The sequence below is a fragment of the Hippocampus zosterae genome, chromosome 11 (genome assembly GCF_025434085.1).
Source record: "Hippocampus zosterae strain Florida chromosome 11, ASM2543408v3, whole genome shotgun sequence".
Lineage (NCBI taxonomy): Eukaryota > Metazoa > Chordata > Actinopteri > Syngnathiformes > Syngnathidae > Hippocampus > Hippocampus zosterae.
In genome coordinates this window covers 11594829-11611215 of record NC_067461.1, presented here as the reverse complement: position 1 = coordinate 11611215, position 16387 = coordinate 11594829, and the positions used below count along the sequence as shown (strand labels likewise).

The following is a 16387-nucleotide window of genomic DNA, read 5'->3' as shown; positions in this document are numbered from 1 at the left end:
AGTGGTCTTGCAAATGTCTGCTCGAAGCTGATCTGATCACTTATGTAGTTTTATAAAGAATCAAAAAATGATTTGTGTGCTGTCTGTGCAGATTTACAATACAGCAGGCAGTAAAACAGAGAACTGCAAATCCCCTGGTCGAGTGTTTTATGTCATATTTCTTTGTCATAGAAAACCAACACTGGACTCCAGTTACAAAGACCAACGATAGATGCGCTTGGCTAAAATTGGTCCAATTTTTAATATTCTCTCCTATGAGATGTGCTAAATGATTTTTTTTATCCTCAGAGCTAATAGCTGTAAAAGTTAACAGCTAAAGAGCTCATTTATTTTATCATTATTTATTTTGGTCTGATGGTGAAAATTTTACCACCCACTCCACATTCATGCCCCCAAGTATGACAATGTGTATCTAATAGATTCTGAATTGCAAAAACATACTGTGCCTGTCTGAACATTGTAAAGAGGAGAAAGCTCATTTGTAAAGTGCGAGAGCTGTAAAGTGGCATTACAAGTTTGTCATTTAAATTCATCTTAAATTTTTAGGTTCGTAATTTTCTACTTAGTATGAATATATTGACTTGCATTGTCATCCTAAGAACTATGCTGCCTTTTGTTTCACATAAATGAAACAAGGAATATAGTAGAAGTTATCCGTTTGAATTAGGAACATATTATCATGATGAATGGTAAAAATTCAACACAACAACAAATCCAGGAAGACGGCAGTTCCAAGATTCCAAATATGCATAAAAACTTCACATTTAGTTTCTGTGAATGCATTTTTGCTTTGTTATTCTTGTTCATCGTCAAATGTCTTGTAGGCGTTTGCAATAACATATCCAAACGTTGCCAGGGGAGTAAAACAGGCAACAAATCATGCTACATTTTAAGTTGTTTAAATAAATAAATACTGTATATGGGCAGGGCGGCCCGATAGTCCAGTGGTTAGCACGTCGGCTTCACAGTGCAGAGGTACCGGGTTCGATTCCAGCTCCGGCCTCCCTGTGTGGAGTTTGCATGTTCTCCCCGGGCCTGCGTGGGTTTTCTCCGGGTGCTCCGGTTTCCTCCCACATTCCAAAAACATGCGTGGCAGGCTGATTGAACACTCTAAATTGTCCCTAGGTGTGAGTGTGAGTGCGTATGGTTGTTCGTTTCTGTGTGCCCTGCGATTGGCTGGCAACCGATTCAGGGTGTCCCCCGCCTACTGCCCGAAGACAGCTGGGATAGGCTCCAGCACCCCCCGCGACCCTAGTGAGGAATAAGCGGCTCGGAAGATGAATGAAAGGAATGAATGTATATGGGCACTTATGTACACTAGAAACAATAAATGGGACAAACATAAGCATCATTGAGTAAGATCCATCAAAAGAGCTGTATGAGATGTTTATTTATTGATTATTTTATTTTTTAGATGGATAAAAAATGTATTCGTTTTAACATCACTTCTCCAGGGTGGACTCACAACTCCTCCACGCCTCCCCTTGCATCATGTCGTCTGTAGATGGCGCTGTTGCAGTGCTCACGTCGGTTGACAGCGATCATGGTAGAAAGACTGCTCTGTCGAAAAGTGGTCAGGGAGGCATACGTTTGCGGGTGTAACAAGCTGCAGCATGTTACTTCTCCACGGTTGACCGGGACAGCCCCGTGCAGTGGCCCCGAAGATGTACGGGGATGGAGAGGCCACCGTGTGGGACCGGGTCGGGCGGCCCCACCTGGACTGTATGTGCTACCTTGGACCTCCGACTACCTTGATGCCTATGTAAGCAAATTCGTTTACCTTCTTGAACGTGCTCGGCGCTCGCTTCAAAGGCTGCGGTCGGATGGACCTGTTGAACGCGAGATATTTGTGAGGCGCAGGAGGATGCAACTTTAAATTGTTATTTTTTTTAATCATAAAAGTTTAAGTAACATAATAGAGAACTATACAATTCTATCTCAAACGTTTGTTATTTGATCTCAACTGGATTATATGGCCACAGTGTCATTATTTTCCACCTCAAAAAGTAATTGATTCATTTTGCATTAAACTGGGATTAGTTGCATTTTACCTTCAGACTTGAGCATGTTTTTATTTTAATGGATTGCTGTGTCTGTCCTACATAGACCAATCATATCTACAGTACTGTTTTTCTATTTTGTAATGTTGCATAACAACAAGGGACTCACTGCTTTTGTGAAATAAAGTATATGATGCTTTGGTGCAATACTGTGTTCATTTTACAGTAATGCCACCTGCTGGAAAGAAAACGAAATCTCGCTTCTGCATAAAAGCCAATTACATACACGAGCTACTGTGTGCAGTCTGAACTGACTAACCTTCATTATGTATGCTCATGTAGCCCGGAGCCGTCACTAATATTTTATATGCCACACTACAAATCTCTTATGATTGATTCTTACTCTCCTATAAGCCTCGAAAAGGAGTTGCATAGCCATAGTAGGTCGATATAATGCTTGCAACACCAGTCACTAGCAATTAATGTCTTTCACACAATAGCTGAGCCCAGGCAGGACCAGTGAAGGATGATGATTTCTGCACTGTACATGAGAAGAGATGCGGAGGCTTTTTTTTTTTTGCGTAACATACAAAACGAAGCTTCCCTCTTGTCACTGGAGACAGATATTATCTTGTCAAGAACCAGTCCAAACATACAGTAACCCTTCCCCTTTTTCACTTTGTCCCTCACCATCACCGAAAACCACCTCCACCCTTTTGCTCACTTCTCTTCCCAGCGGGATGCGCAAGTCGCCCGAAGTGAGCCCCAGAAGGCTTTCGGACATCAGTCCTCAGCTCAGACAGCTCAAGTATCTTGTGGTGGACGAGGCCATCAAAGAGGACCTCAAGTCTTCCCGCTCAGTGGAGGACATCAACAGTGCATCCATAGAGGAGCGAATACTGCGGATCACTGGATACTATGGCTACCAGCCTTGGAGTGCCAGCTACAAGAGTGAGTCCGATAGTGTTGTAACATTGCATGAGCACGGAGTGGTTGATATATGGCGTTGGAGGAACATGAAGCACCGTAGTTTGAGAAATCAGGGAGGTGACGTTTACAGACTGAAAAAAGTTCCTGTTGAGCTAACTCTATTTTTACTTCCTCAAGTAGTCAGGCCGTTTCCACGATGGTGTAAAGTTATTGTTTCATTCTTCAGAATCAGTTTTATATCTTCACACATTTGTTTTGTGTCTGCTGGATTTATTATGTTCTAAATGCGCACCACCGTCAAAGCGTCTTGTTCCCGTGACAACTGACACATGGCGTGTCGTGCTTACTGGCTTCAACTGTGGCCGCAGCCCCAATTAACTTTTGTTTCTTTTTTTTTGCCCTTTGTTTATCTGCACTACCCATCTCCTTTTGTCTTTTAATCATCTTTGTTTGCGATTGCAAATGTCCTCTACTTTTCTTTTTTATCCAGAAAAATAATGTCCGCCGTATGAATGAGCCAATCACATCCAATAGACGCATGGATCAGTTCTTGCTTGCGATTTAACAACCTTGTTTACTCTGTGGAAACATTACTGCAAAACACAATTTTGCCTTCCACCTTTTTTTGGTTTATTATTGCGCTAATGCTAATACGCTTATTAGGATTTTGTTCGTTCCAATAGACGCATGGATCAGTTCACATCGGGGGAGGCGGCATCGCTCATTCCCCCCCCGACACAATGCAGTGACCCAGTTTTGTGTTGCCCGCCGCTGCGAGGGTCAACCGCGGCAACATTACATTTTTGAAAATGATAATTAAAAAAGGCGGCCCGGTAGCCCAGTGGTTAGCACGTCGGCTTCAGAGTGCAGAGGTACCGGGTTCGATTCCAGCTCCGCTCTCCCTGTGTGGAGTTTACATGTTCTCCCTGGGCCTGCGTGGGTTTTCTCCGGGTGCTCCGGTTTCCTCCCATATTCCTCCCATAAACGCAGCTTTTGTCTTCTCCCTTATTTTTAATCTTGACATCACTTCAAGAGATTTGCATCATTTTGGGAGGGCCATTTAGCACAGAACCTCTTTGGGTCTGGCTCAGTGTTGTGCTTGCGATTTAACAACCTTGTTTACTCTGTGGAAACATTACTGCAAAACACAATTTTGCCTTCCACCTTTTTTTGGTTTATTATTGCGCTAATGCTAATACGCTTATTAGGATTTTGTTCGTTCCAATAGACGCATGGATCAGTTCACATCGGGGGAGGCGGCATCGCTCATTCCCCCCCCGTCACAATGCAGTGACCCAGTTTTGTGTTGCCCGCCGCTGCGAGGGTCAACCGCGGCAACATTACATTTTTGAAAATGATAATTAAAAAAGGCGGCCCGGTAGCCCAGTGGTTAGCACGTCGGCTTCAGAGTGCAGAGGTACCGGGTTCGATTCCAGCTCCGCTCTCCCTGTGTGGAGTTTACATGTTCTCCCTGGGCCTGCGTGGGTTTTCTCCGGGTGCTCCGGTTTCCTCCCATATTCCAAAAATATGCATGGCAGGCTGATTGAACACTCTGAATTGTCCCAAGGTGTGAGTGTGAGCGTGGATGGTTGTTCGTCTCTGTGTGCCCTGCGATTGGTTGGCAACCGATTCAGGGTGTCCCCCGCCTACTGCCCGGAGACAGCTGGGATAGGCTCCAGCAGCCCCCGCGACCCTAGTGAGGATCAAGCGGTTAGGAAGATGAATGAATGAATGAATGAATAATTTAAAAAAAAGTTTGACCTCAAGAGGGCCTTCTAGGTGTCATTCGTTAGACTTCTATCAGCACTACTTGGACAAAAGTGGCACGAATTGCTGAAAATGAGTCACGAGTCAGCGTTTCTGTGCAACTAGTACAAAAAAGTGTATAACTCATGTGGTTGACTATCCAACTAGTGCTGACACAGGTGGGTTTTCTCCGGGTACTTCAGTTTCCTCCCACATTCCAAAAACACGCATAGGCTGATTGAACACTCTAAATTGTCCCGTGGTGTGAGTGTGAGCGTGGATGGTTGTTCGTCTCTGTGTGCCCTGCGATTGGCTGGCAACCGGTTCAGGGTGTCCCCTGCCTACGGCCTGGCTGGCATAGGCTCCAGCAGCCCTCTTGTGACGCTAGTGAGGATAAAGTGGATTAGAAAATTAATTGATGGATGGATGGAATAAATGCTCAAATGGCTTGCCATATCCATGGGTTTACAAAAGCCACCAACCTTACGTCATCTACAATAACCAAACTGCCTATATGCTTCTAATGAAATTACTGCAGCCATGAATAATTGAGTGGCGTATTAATACCTTTGTTCAGATAATGAATGTTGACTGAATCGCAGCTGACGTTGCGATCTACAACTAGACTAATGAGGTCCCATTTTTCCATGCAACTCTCCTCCTTTAAGAATCGTTTGAAGGCATCACTGTTACTCAAGGTTTGTGCAGCTAGCAGAGCGAGCTGCCACTGAAACTTGAGGCATCAGACATTGCTTTGAGCAGTTGATTCTTTGAAGACTTTTTTTTTTAAACGCAGCTTTTGTCTTCTCCCTTATTTTTAATCTTGACATCACTTCAAGAGATTTGCATCATTTTGGGAGGGCCATTTAGCACAGAACCTCTTTGGGTCTGGCTCAGTGTTGTGCTTGCGATTTAACAACCTTGTTTACTCTGTGGAAACATTACTGCAAAACACAATTTTGCCTTCCACCTTTTTTTGGTTTATTATTGCGCTAATGCTAATACGCTTATTAGGATTTTGTTCGTTATGATTTAACACAAACTGGTGCTGTTGTGTATCAGATAGGAGGCACTCAATTATTGATTGGTTGGCTTCTTTAACATTCACGGGGCTAATCGGAACACATCTACAATGCACACATCACAGTATACAGTAGCCGCTGTTTTACTCCACTAAGGAGAACAACAATATATTTTACTGTACTGAATGAGAATATAAACTAATTGGCCGTTTTCGTGGTCGACAAAATTAGTGGACCAGTAAAGTCACCTCATTGTGTTGTGTTCGCGTTGCGTGCTGCTACAAAATAAGCAGATGTGTTCTCCAAGATATAATATTAGAAAATTGATGCTATTTGTACGTATTAAACAAGTACAATGCATTAAACTTCATGCACACACACACACACACAGAGCACAGTAGATGAGAGGAAATTGTAATTGTAAAAGTATGGGCCGAAAGTTCAGAAGGCAATTTGGGCCAATATGGGTGGTATTTCTGAATAGTTTATTTCATTAACCGCCAACCCACCGGCGCTAACCGCAAAGCAAAAACAACGCACACTCACGCAAACAAACTCGCACGCGTGCAAGTTTAAGCCGCCTAAATGCATTGCTGCCTCCACGAAAGCACCAAATAGCACCATTAAAATCCTGCTCAATTTTTAAAGTGCTGGTGAGTCACTTTAGGCTCAAGTCGAAAGGCATAAGCAAACTCTCCGTGACTCACTTTACTCCCCTTGTGAATAGTATGAGAGGATAATTCGAACAGAAATGCAGCCAATGAATTCGGTTCTTATTTTGTGAACAAATGCTCACATTGACGTGCCAGGCAGCAAAACTCCTCCGCTCTGTTTTCTGTGTCTGCTCCATTTGATGTCAAAGAAAAGGTCATCGACAAAATGTTACTCTTATTTTGTTCCACTCCAAAATGTTTTTGATAACTCAAACCAGCGAGAAAGATGACATTAGCGTTGACGTAAATTGACCAAAATGGCACCAGAAGGTCTTCAGCTCCACTGTCTGCCGAATTAACTGCATAGCTGCATCATCATTCACTTGGAGTACAGAAAACATTGCTGTAAATCATGAAGTGACAAATAAATATAATTATGCAATTATGGCTTGAGCTAATATTGTTAGTAAAACAAATGTTTATCCCCCAACTCTGTCTGCAATGAGGCAAGCACTTTTAATTTCACATGATTTATATCACCTGTTTTTCTCTTGCTCATTTACAGTCAGTTCAGAGATTTTGAGACCATTGGAACAAAAATTGCTTCTTTTTTTTCCCGGAGACAACACTTTGTATGCTAATGCTCAGAGATATTTATATTTTAAATGCGTAGCAGGGCATATAAACCCGATTTGTATGAAAATCGACTGGGTGCAATAGACTGTACTGGCCAAGGTAACCAGATTACGCACACAAGTGAAAATTAATGCCATTGTTTTCCAAAAACCTGCTGTTAAAGCCTCATTTTCTATGTACATTCAATATGTGTGTTGAAAACCCTCCAAGTCAGTCTCCAGCTTCCCTACGTCTGAATAAGAGAAGCAGCGTAGAGAATGAATATATGATTTCTTTCCTATTGCGTCAAGTTGTCACCACAGGTGTGCCCACTGAGAAGCAAAACCTATTTTTGTTTTATATAATTTACTAGAACAAAGCTACACTTTCCCCTTATGCAAATGTTGAGGTTGACGATGCATGAAATGTGATTGGCTTCTAATTTCGACTCAGCTTTTGGTCGTGATGATAACAAGGTGCAGTGTGGAGAGTTTTTATGGTCATTTACACCTGACTGTGACAGTCCTGCCAAAGCAGGACGGACTTGGACTGACAATTGGAACATGTTCTTCTCATTCAGTAGAAGCTGTCAGAGAGGAAGCAGTTGTGTGGGTATTTTCCCATGAGAATTTGGTAGGAAATTATACTGAAAACATACATGGTGTTTCAACAACGTGACCACTAATGACAGTGTGTAAACCTGCACAGTGAATTTGAAAATATACTGGTGGCACTGTCTTTCTTTCCTTTTTCTCAAATCTCTTGTTGTTGGGCTGTGTTGTATATTTATCTGAAAGACCCTAAATGCCACAAAGTAGCACAAAAGCCCCACATGAAGTCGTGCTTTGACACCAATCCAACTTGTGACATCAAGAGATGAACTTTTTTAAGGGCAGTGTCCATTATTAGTCATGGATCCTCGTGACTTGTAGCAGGGCTCCCAGGCCCCCATTTACTGTACTGCGGGTATGACTAGTATATTATTTTTTAATTATTGGCCAACTATGGGGATGTAATGGACTATGGATGTAATGGGGGACAGAAAATTAGTACAGCACAGTGGTGATGGTGAAAACACTTCTATTTCAAATCATCTTTCCTCATTAAAATGAGTGGAAATACCATTAATCTGTTGCAGCCTCCTGCTTTTAATGACACCCCCGTCTATATTATGCTTTATAAAAACCTACAGCAGTGGCATAATTAAATATAATAAAAACAAATTGAATCTGAATAATAAGCTGCCAACAGAAGTGAAGTCAATCCCAAGGGTAAATTCTTAAGTTCTTTCAAAGCATTTTAATGTTCATGTTCCCCAAAAATCATATTAGTCAACAGTATGGTTTGTTCATAATTTTTTTTAAAGATCCTTGTATTCCTTTACTTGGCTTGTGAATGTCTTTCACTCTTTTGTTTGTAAAGGATTTTAAATGCTGAGTTAGCTTTTGTATTGGGTGACGAAGCATCTTGAAGCTTCATTTTCCAATTACTACCAATTTCACTCCATGGACACTGTATATGATCACCTCATATTTACTTTTTATATAAATTTCTACTAACTTCTCACAAGAAGAATTTCATGGATACACTAATTAAATATTTATTTATAAGAAATAATCATCATCTGATATTCCCCTTGCTCACATTTTTTTGTTGTTGCTGTCATCCACAGTCTGCACAGTGCACGGTTGTGGAAAAGCATCCTGGGAAACAATGTCAGTCAAAGGAAAAAGAGGCAATTAACAGAGGCAGAGTGAAACAAATCAATGTCGTGTCAGTTATTTGTTGCCATCAAGTAAGGAATATTAAGAAAGGCTGATACTGTAGAGTGAGCGCATAAAAGAACCATTTTATGCTTTATTCCCCCAGTGATGTGAACCTGTCACTGTGTGCATTCGAGTGGAAGAGAAAGCTCTTCATGCACAGTGGAGAAAAAGTTGTAGGCTGGTGCTCACTCACATCATTCCCATGAACAGAGTCGCCATGACAGCAGGCTCATACGTCCATGTTCGCACTGTTTTGATCTAAACAGGAACTAAGAGAAATAAAAAAGAACTCTACCCAACACACATTGTTTCCCCTCTGGGCCTGTGCATTTCTGCATATATTATTAAAACATTATTTCAATGTTTTAGTGCTACGCTGCACAATACTGTATATGGAACATACCAAACCCGAAGGTCTTGCACATTGGCATATTTAATATTCGATGCGTGTCGGGAAACAATTTTGGACGAACTGGATGATCTACACAAGTCCTTTTATATTTTGTTATTGTCATTTTGAAGTTATTTGTGTCGTAATAATTGGTTGATATGAGGTTTTGCTATAACTGTAACCACTTAGCAGCAAATTAGTAAAAGATAATAACAATTATTTATTTTTAATGACCAATCCTGTTTGGTAAATAGTTCAACAGTTTTTTTTCCACTAACGTTTGATTTTGAAAGTACATAGTTATCCATCAATTTGTTGTGTATACAGTACGTGAAAATATGATGCAATCATACATTTGTTGGGGTGCATACAGTATTACATTAGCTTAATATACTTTTGTATATGACAATACCTTTCGGACAATATTCTTGTCATCATTAGTTTCTTAAATACTGCTTTCATATTCATTTTAAATGGCATAATATAGCAGGGAAAATCAGATCTTCCACATGAATGCCTCTGTTTCAAGAAGACTGCATTTCTGCAACTAGTCATGCAAAGTAGTGATCACATGTGATCAGTTTACTGCAATACTAATTGGCCAAAGATATGTACTTCACATCATAAAGCTCACATGCAATATTGCACAAGGAACTTACTAACATGTGGTTAAGTCTTCACACTTCAATTCTTCTGGTAGACTTTTTGTATTCCTTGGGAGATACAGATGTTTTGGTTTGCAACCGAGTTAGCAACAGAGTTAGTCCACAGATGGCAAACTCAAAGCCCGGGGGCCAGATGTGGCCCACCACATAATTTTAAGTGGCCCGTGAAAGCAAATCAAAGATGACAACTTCCATGATGCTTGCTAAAATCTTTTCAAATCAAATTTGCATATGTAATTAATCAGTGATATATTGTAAGCATTTTCTTGTGACCAAACTCCTCATTAGAGTTACTTAAACAATAATTAAATCGATTGCCTACTGTGCGAATACGGTTAGGATAGGCTCCAGCACCCCCCCCCCCCCCCCCCCCCGCGACCCTTGTGAGGTTAAAGCGGATTGGAAAATCGATGGATGGATAATGTGTATCTTATTGAGGCTGAAACAACAACAACACCTCAGCTGGTTGTAGCAACAGTCTTCTACATATCTGACAGCATTATTGATGATCACTTAAGCAACCAACGTATGAATGCGCTCATTACAATGAACTGAATAATCAATTTAAATGAAATATGCTGTATCTTTTGACCGCTTTCCCTTATATATCGTTGAGGAAATGCCATTGAAAGTCATGCCTAGAATGCCCTAAATGGACATTTTGTCCATCTGGTACACTCAAAGCAGCCCGTGTTGCATAAGATCACATGCATAATACAGAGTGATGCATAGATTAACATACACCTGCCTGTGCTCATTGCAAATCACCTTCAATGACTTTAAAGCAGAGAACTCGCTGCTATGTGTTTTAGTGCTTCATCTTTGCTGTGGGTGTGACCCAAAGTAGGGCAGATCACAGAGGGTGGAAGGCTGCGGTACGGAACTTAATGCTTTTTGGAATGCCATTTTATTGGTTGTGACACTTTATTGAGAGAGCACAGATTGGATATGTATCTTTTGTATTACAGTATTTCAATTTCTTGTAAACACAAAAGCACCAAAGGTAACCGTCATGCTTGATTTAAGTCTACTCTTTTCGACTGATGGAAATGTTGTTTCATGCCAGCTGAGTTCTGGCGACACCCTTTCACCTCTGTCATCAAGCGTTAATTAGAAGAGGCGACATAGGATCCCGACCCAGACGTAATTAATCTGCTGCGGCTCCACACAGCACATCGTGGTCATTGAAGAACCGCAACGGGGGAATAAAGCAGGCAAAGTGTAAATGAGGTTGTGCGAGCAATTTAGGCTATGAACATGTTGAGAGGAGAATATTGCTAGGTAAAGATCTTGTGACAGCGAACCGTATCCGAGCAGGATTCCCACTCCATGCAAATCAATACATGCTGCATATAGATAAACATAGACAATAGCCAAACACAATGCAGTCAACATATTATAACCAATGAGCACACCTACTGCAGCATGAACACTCTTATCACTGGTGACTCAAATTGCCGGAGGCTGACGGTAAATAAACGGTGACTAATTCATATTTGTTTTCGACCTAATACTTTATCCTGCGGTGAAAGTGGACGACACAAACAACAGCATAAAATATTTCATAGGGAAAAGGTTGTGATGTTAACTATTAGTGGATGCTTCATTTTACTGGAAAGATTGTTGTATAAATATATGCGCACAATATAATTATTACCATATACAGGTGTGATTCTCTCTAAAAAGATTATTGTACCCAAAACATACATAAAGCCAAAGTATGACTACATAATGTGCCATGACAGATCATACCGGGGATGCGTAAAATTACAAAACACAAGTTATGATTTTAATTACTTACAAATATATGCTGATGTGTTTATCTAGGTAACCCATATACGCATATTCAAAACAATCGAAAGAGTTTCCATTGGTGAATATGATGTAGTAGTTGTATGACATATTGGAACGGTGAATTAGCTTGTTGAGAATAAAATTTGTGGCATTGCCCTGGCAATCTAACTCATTATCCTCACCAGTTTAATAATAGTGGACTACACCAACCACTCTCACGTTTTGTTAATGATGGCATCCAAGCTAATGCTACCACTGCACATTTCTGTATACAGTGCTAAATTGATCAGGGAATATTTATCGAGAGACAAAAGTTACAAATGATGTAAGTAAAACACATCGCAGGTATTTCTTTTAAAATATACTGTACATGATGTCAATTCACAGCGGAGGCCAGTCATTCCATTTCAAGCTAATCTTCATAATTTTGGCAGTTAATTGGATTTATTTTCAAATCAGACATGGAAGAGAGGAAATGTTATTGCATGAGCCGTGTCAAACATCAAGTCAGCTCGATGTCAGTCCATGGAGGCTAACTTGAAGGTTTACTCTTGCCTGGGGCCAATGAGGAAAAAAAAAAGACATTTTTGTAATGGCTTTTTGCTTTCCAAATTAAGTAAATTTAGAAAGAAAAGAGGCACCAAGAGGGTAATGTGGTAAGCACTAAATTCATTCAGATTGGTAAGCAAGGTTTTTTGTATTTTTTTTTGTTTTTCCATTGTCTAAACTTGTGAAGGCTACTGAACCACCACCCCGCCCGCACCCCCCATATCTGTACTTCTGTTTTATACTACTTTTGGATACTATTTGGTTGTTGTCAACCAAACTTAATTTGAGGATCTTTACAGGGAGAATCGCAGGATTGAGAGATGGTGTGTGTGATTTTTTCCCCAGTTCCATCAAACGAATATTGCGTGTGTTGTGTTGCATTGCTCCAACTGAATATCTTCACTGCTTATCATTGTACAAGGTTACATGATGCAAAACCTGTGCACACAAGTGATATATTCGTATGCAATCACATGTAATTCATATGTAAGGCATCATTGCTCCACTAATAATAAACAGACCAGCTACCTTAATTGTGTATATTATTGAACATCTGATATAATGATGTCATTTCACACTGAAATTAGGTTTGTGAAGGGGGTCATACTAGGCCGGTGTTAGCACGGCACTCTAAGCCATTATTATTACCGTCCACCAACACACAGTATTCACCTTCGGGTCCGCATACCAGACGATTAAAGCCAGAGTGGGCATGGATGTGAATTTAAGTGGCTGGTGGGTGCGGAATAAGCCAGGCGACAATCATCGGCCAACCTTATGGCAAACTTTTGAATCCACGCCACCTGCTCAGCGTTTTAGTGCTTTTTACATAATTTGCTGTTCTCGAACAAAAAGCAGAAAAGCAACATTCACAACAGGCCCATGAATCCACCAATAAGTTTACTGGTTCAACTGGAATTGGTATTTAAATTGGTATTCCTGTTCATCATGATGTTTGTTTTGACACCTAACACTTGGTCAAAATGTGTCATCCTTGTGAGGCTTCACATCGGATGTTGACTGACTTAGAGAAAGGTTGTCACTGAGTATCACATTGTGCCACTAGCAGGTTGCAAAAAAGCTACGGATAAACTAGAAGAGTCACAGAAAGGCATAGAAGTGGGTGTGAAATTTATTGGTGAATTTATGGATCAAACACCTGAACAAAAAGTATTGAAGCATTGAACAATTGAATATGCATTGAAGTATTCAAAGGTTTGGAGAAGGTCAAATGAAGGTTACCTGTAAAATATATCTGACTTTTTGTGAGTACATGTATATCAGGAATTAAAAACATGATTTACGGTGGTGTTGACAGGATTTAATGGTTTTTGACCAACAAAAAAACAAATTCTCCATTAGAGCATTACCAGTTCATTAACTGAACAGAACATTCTGAACAGAACATTCTCTCTTTCTCTCTCTCGCTCCATCTCTCTCTCTCCCTTTTTCTCTCTTCCTCTCTCACACGCACACACACACGCACACACACACACACACACACACACACACACACACACACACACACACACACACACGCACACACACACACACACACTCACACACACCTTCTTGAAGAGTGTCCAAAGCACCTGCTGCTGTCGTAGTTGGAATGATGACGCTGAGGGATGATTAGAAAGCATGCAGCTTGGCTGTTGGATGCGACCCACTGGCGCGACCCTGTCGCGCCAACTGAACACTTCAAAGACACAAACCAACAGCTCTGAAACTTAATGATACCACAATTATGCAGTACATGGGCCTTATGATCCCTTCCATTTTTTGTGAGAAACTATTCCTGCTACATGGTGAGAAAGAATTGTCAATGAAATTTTTTGACTCTTGTTTGAGACAAATGATTTACTACAAAACACCCAAACTAAAGCACTATGCAAGGATTGATATAAAATTGGTCCATTTGCATTATTCTTAATTTTCAAGTCATAACTGCAAAGTGCAGTCTAACTGTGTGGATGGATGAGGTTTTCTCTATTTTGGTATTTTCATAGATGGGTGAAATTAAAAATGATCATTTGCCCCATTGGTTGGATGAACACAAAGTACATTCATGAGGAACTGCTAGATGTCCAATTGCGGTTGATATACAGTAAAGTTGTTCGCAGCAAAGTGGGCTTTGTACGTGACACTGCTAACTGCCACGCCCACCGCCCAAAAACATGAGTTCAAATCACTGTCAGGTCGGCCATGCAAAAGAGAATCTGCTCTATTGTCACTTACCTGGACGGAGGTAGTAAAATAAACAAACAAACAATTAAATAAAGCTCAACATTAAGACACAGCAGTGGAGCAAATTGTATTCTAAATGGTTATTATTATTATTATTATTATTATTATTGGAAGCCACTAAAACATTATGTCAAGTACAAACATTAACACTGAAGTTAAATATAGGAAAATAATTAAAAAAGATTAAGTAATAATTAATTTAAACAGTACTGCACATAAAACATTAAAAAAAATGCGCTGAAATGATTGTTGAGGGATCATTTTAAAAAACTACTCATCAGATGCATCTTACTGGATGTGAAAAAAAACGTTTCAGCCCCTGTAATACTATGCACACTTTGAATATTTATTTCAGTGATTATTTTCAATATCACTACTGTAGTGGTACAGTAAATGTACCACACTTTGGGAATGTCGGAGGAAGCCAGAGTACAAAGTACAAAGTCTATAGGCTTTGTGTCCACCTTGCACACAACAAAATTGAGTGTACTGCTCTTGTGTGTTCTGTGGGTTTCATGCATACCTGTCATCTCTGCCCCACTTTGTGCTCCACTTCTTGACCGACTTTCATCCAGTTCCACAAATATAAATTGATATGTGTGACCACAGTGCCCTCTGCGGGCGGTAATGAGACAAATACATGTGTTCACTGCAAGAGTTGATCCTTGACGCGACAGTAGAGGGCGTTGTGGCATTTTATTTTGAAAGTGACATTTGAAGATTGTTAATAATATGCGAGAGAGGGATTGACTGCCATTATAACGTTGACATTTTGGTCAGTGCACTTGCTAGAGGAGTTTACTGTTTCGAGATTGGTGCATTAGTCAAACTGAGGCCTCATATGTGTACTACTTTTCCTACTCTTTTAATGGGCTCCACATTTTCTTAAAATCCTTTCATTCATTCATTCATTCATCTTCCTAACCGCTTGATCCTCACTAGGGTCGCGGGGCGCGCTGGAGCCTATCCCAGCTGTCATTTTCTTAAAATCATTTTTTTTAATGTAACTCCAAACAGAGAGGCAGGATGATGCCGATTGTAAGCTGCTCCCTCTCGGAGAGTGGTTTAAATGGAGCTGCCGCACTCTCTTATTAACATGTGGAGTGCGACTTCGAGAGCTGTCATCAAGTATTACAGCTTGATACCATTTAAATAGACGCCTCTGGACTTCATTAGAAGTGCTGCACTTTAGAGAAAGCCTCACATAATTTTGAAAGGCAGCAATATGAGAGATGGTGTGAGATGAACTTTTCATTTGTGTAAAAACTCCAAAGCGGAAAACACCCCTTTCCGTGATGCTCGTTGACTTCCAAGTTTTTCCAAAAATTTTTTCTAAACAATTTTCATTTTGGAAATCATGTCAAGTGAATTCATGAATTCCTGGATGAAACTTTTACCACCGTAGGACCTTTTTAAACAACACAGTTGCTGTTTTGAGAAGCATTGTAATATTTTTGACCACGATACAAGTATAAAGAGAGCTGTATGTTCACTTTCCTTTTTAAAGAGCAAAAATCCCCCTAAAAGCAAAACACAGTTATGTTAATCCTATGCTCACTGAGTTGAAGTCTCAAAAGACTTGCTGTCTCACCCGATGATCGATTGAACACCAATTTTTTTTTTAACTTTCGATTTTTCCATCACATTGTTTGTTTGGCATATTGCATTGTACGCAGAACAATCATTTATAATGTATACTAAATTATAAGCAAATAAGACAAACTGTTTTCTGTATTGTAGAAACAAAATTCAAACATTTTCTGTGCTGCCTTTCCTCGGTAGGGTCACAGTTGACGTTGGGCAATACATATACATATACAGTATGTACTTTTAATTATATTTAATGCCAAATAAGTAATATCAATACAATATTACACACTCTAGTTTTAGTGCCTGCGCTCCCATTTCTTTCTACACACTTTTTTTTGGAGAACCCCCCCTCCCCCCCAAGTGATACTTCTCCACTTTGTAAAGGAATCTCTGCCATTGGAGGCCTGACAATGAACCCT

The 16387-nt window shown here is 40.3% G+C and overlaps 1 protein-coding gene across 1 annotated transcript in view; it reads left to right on the top strand.

Annotated features, from left to right (window-relative positions):
• Positions 1 to 1547: 1547 nt before the first annotated feature.
• The window catches only part of slc35f3b (solute carrier family 35 member F3b), a 42736-nt gene continuing 27896 nt past the window's right edge, over positions 1548 to 16387 (top strand). Inside the window, exons 1-2 of the mRNA XM_052079413.1 lie at positions 1548 to 1762; positions 2737 to 2951. Coding sequence (XP_051935373.1) covers positions 1665 to 1762; positions 2737 to 2951 — 313 coding nt within the window. The 5' untranslated portion in view covers positions 1548 to 1664. The remainder of the gene's footprint in view (positions 1763 to 2736; positions 2952 to 16387) is intronic.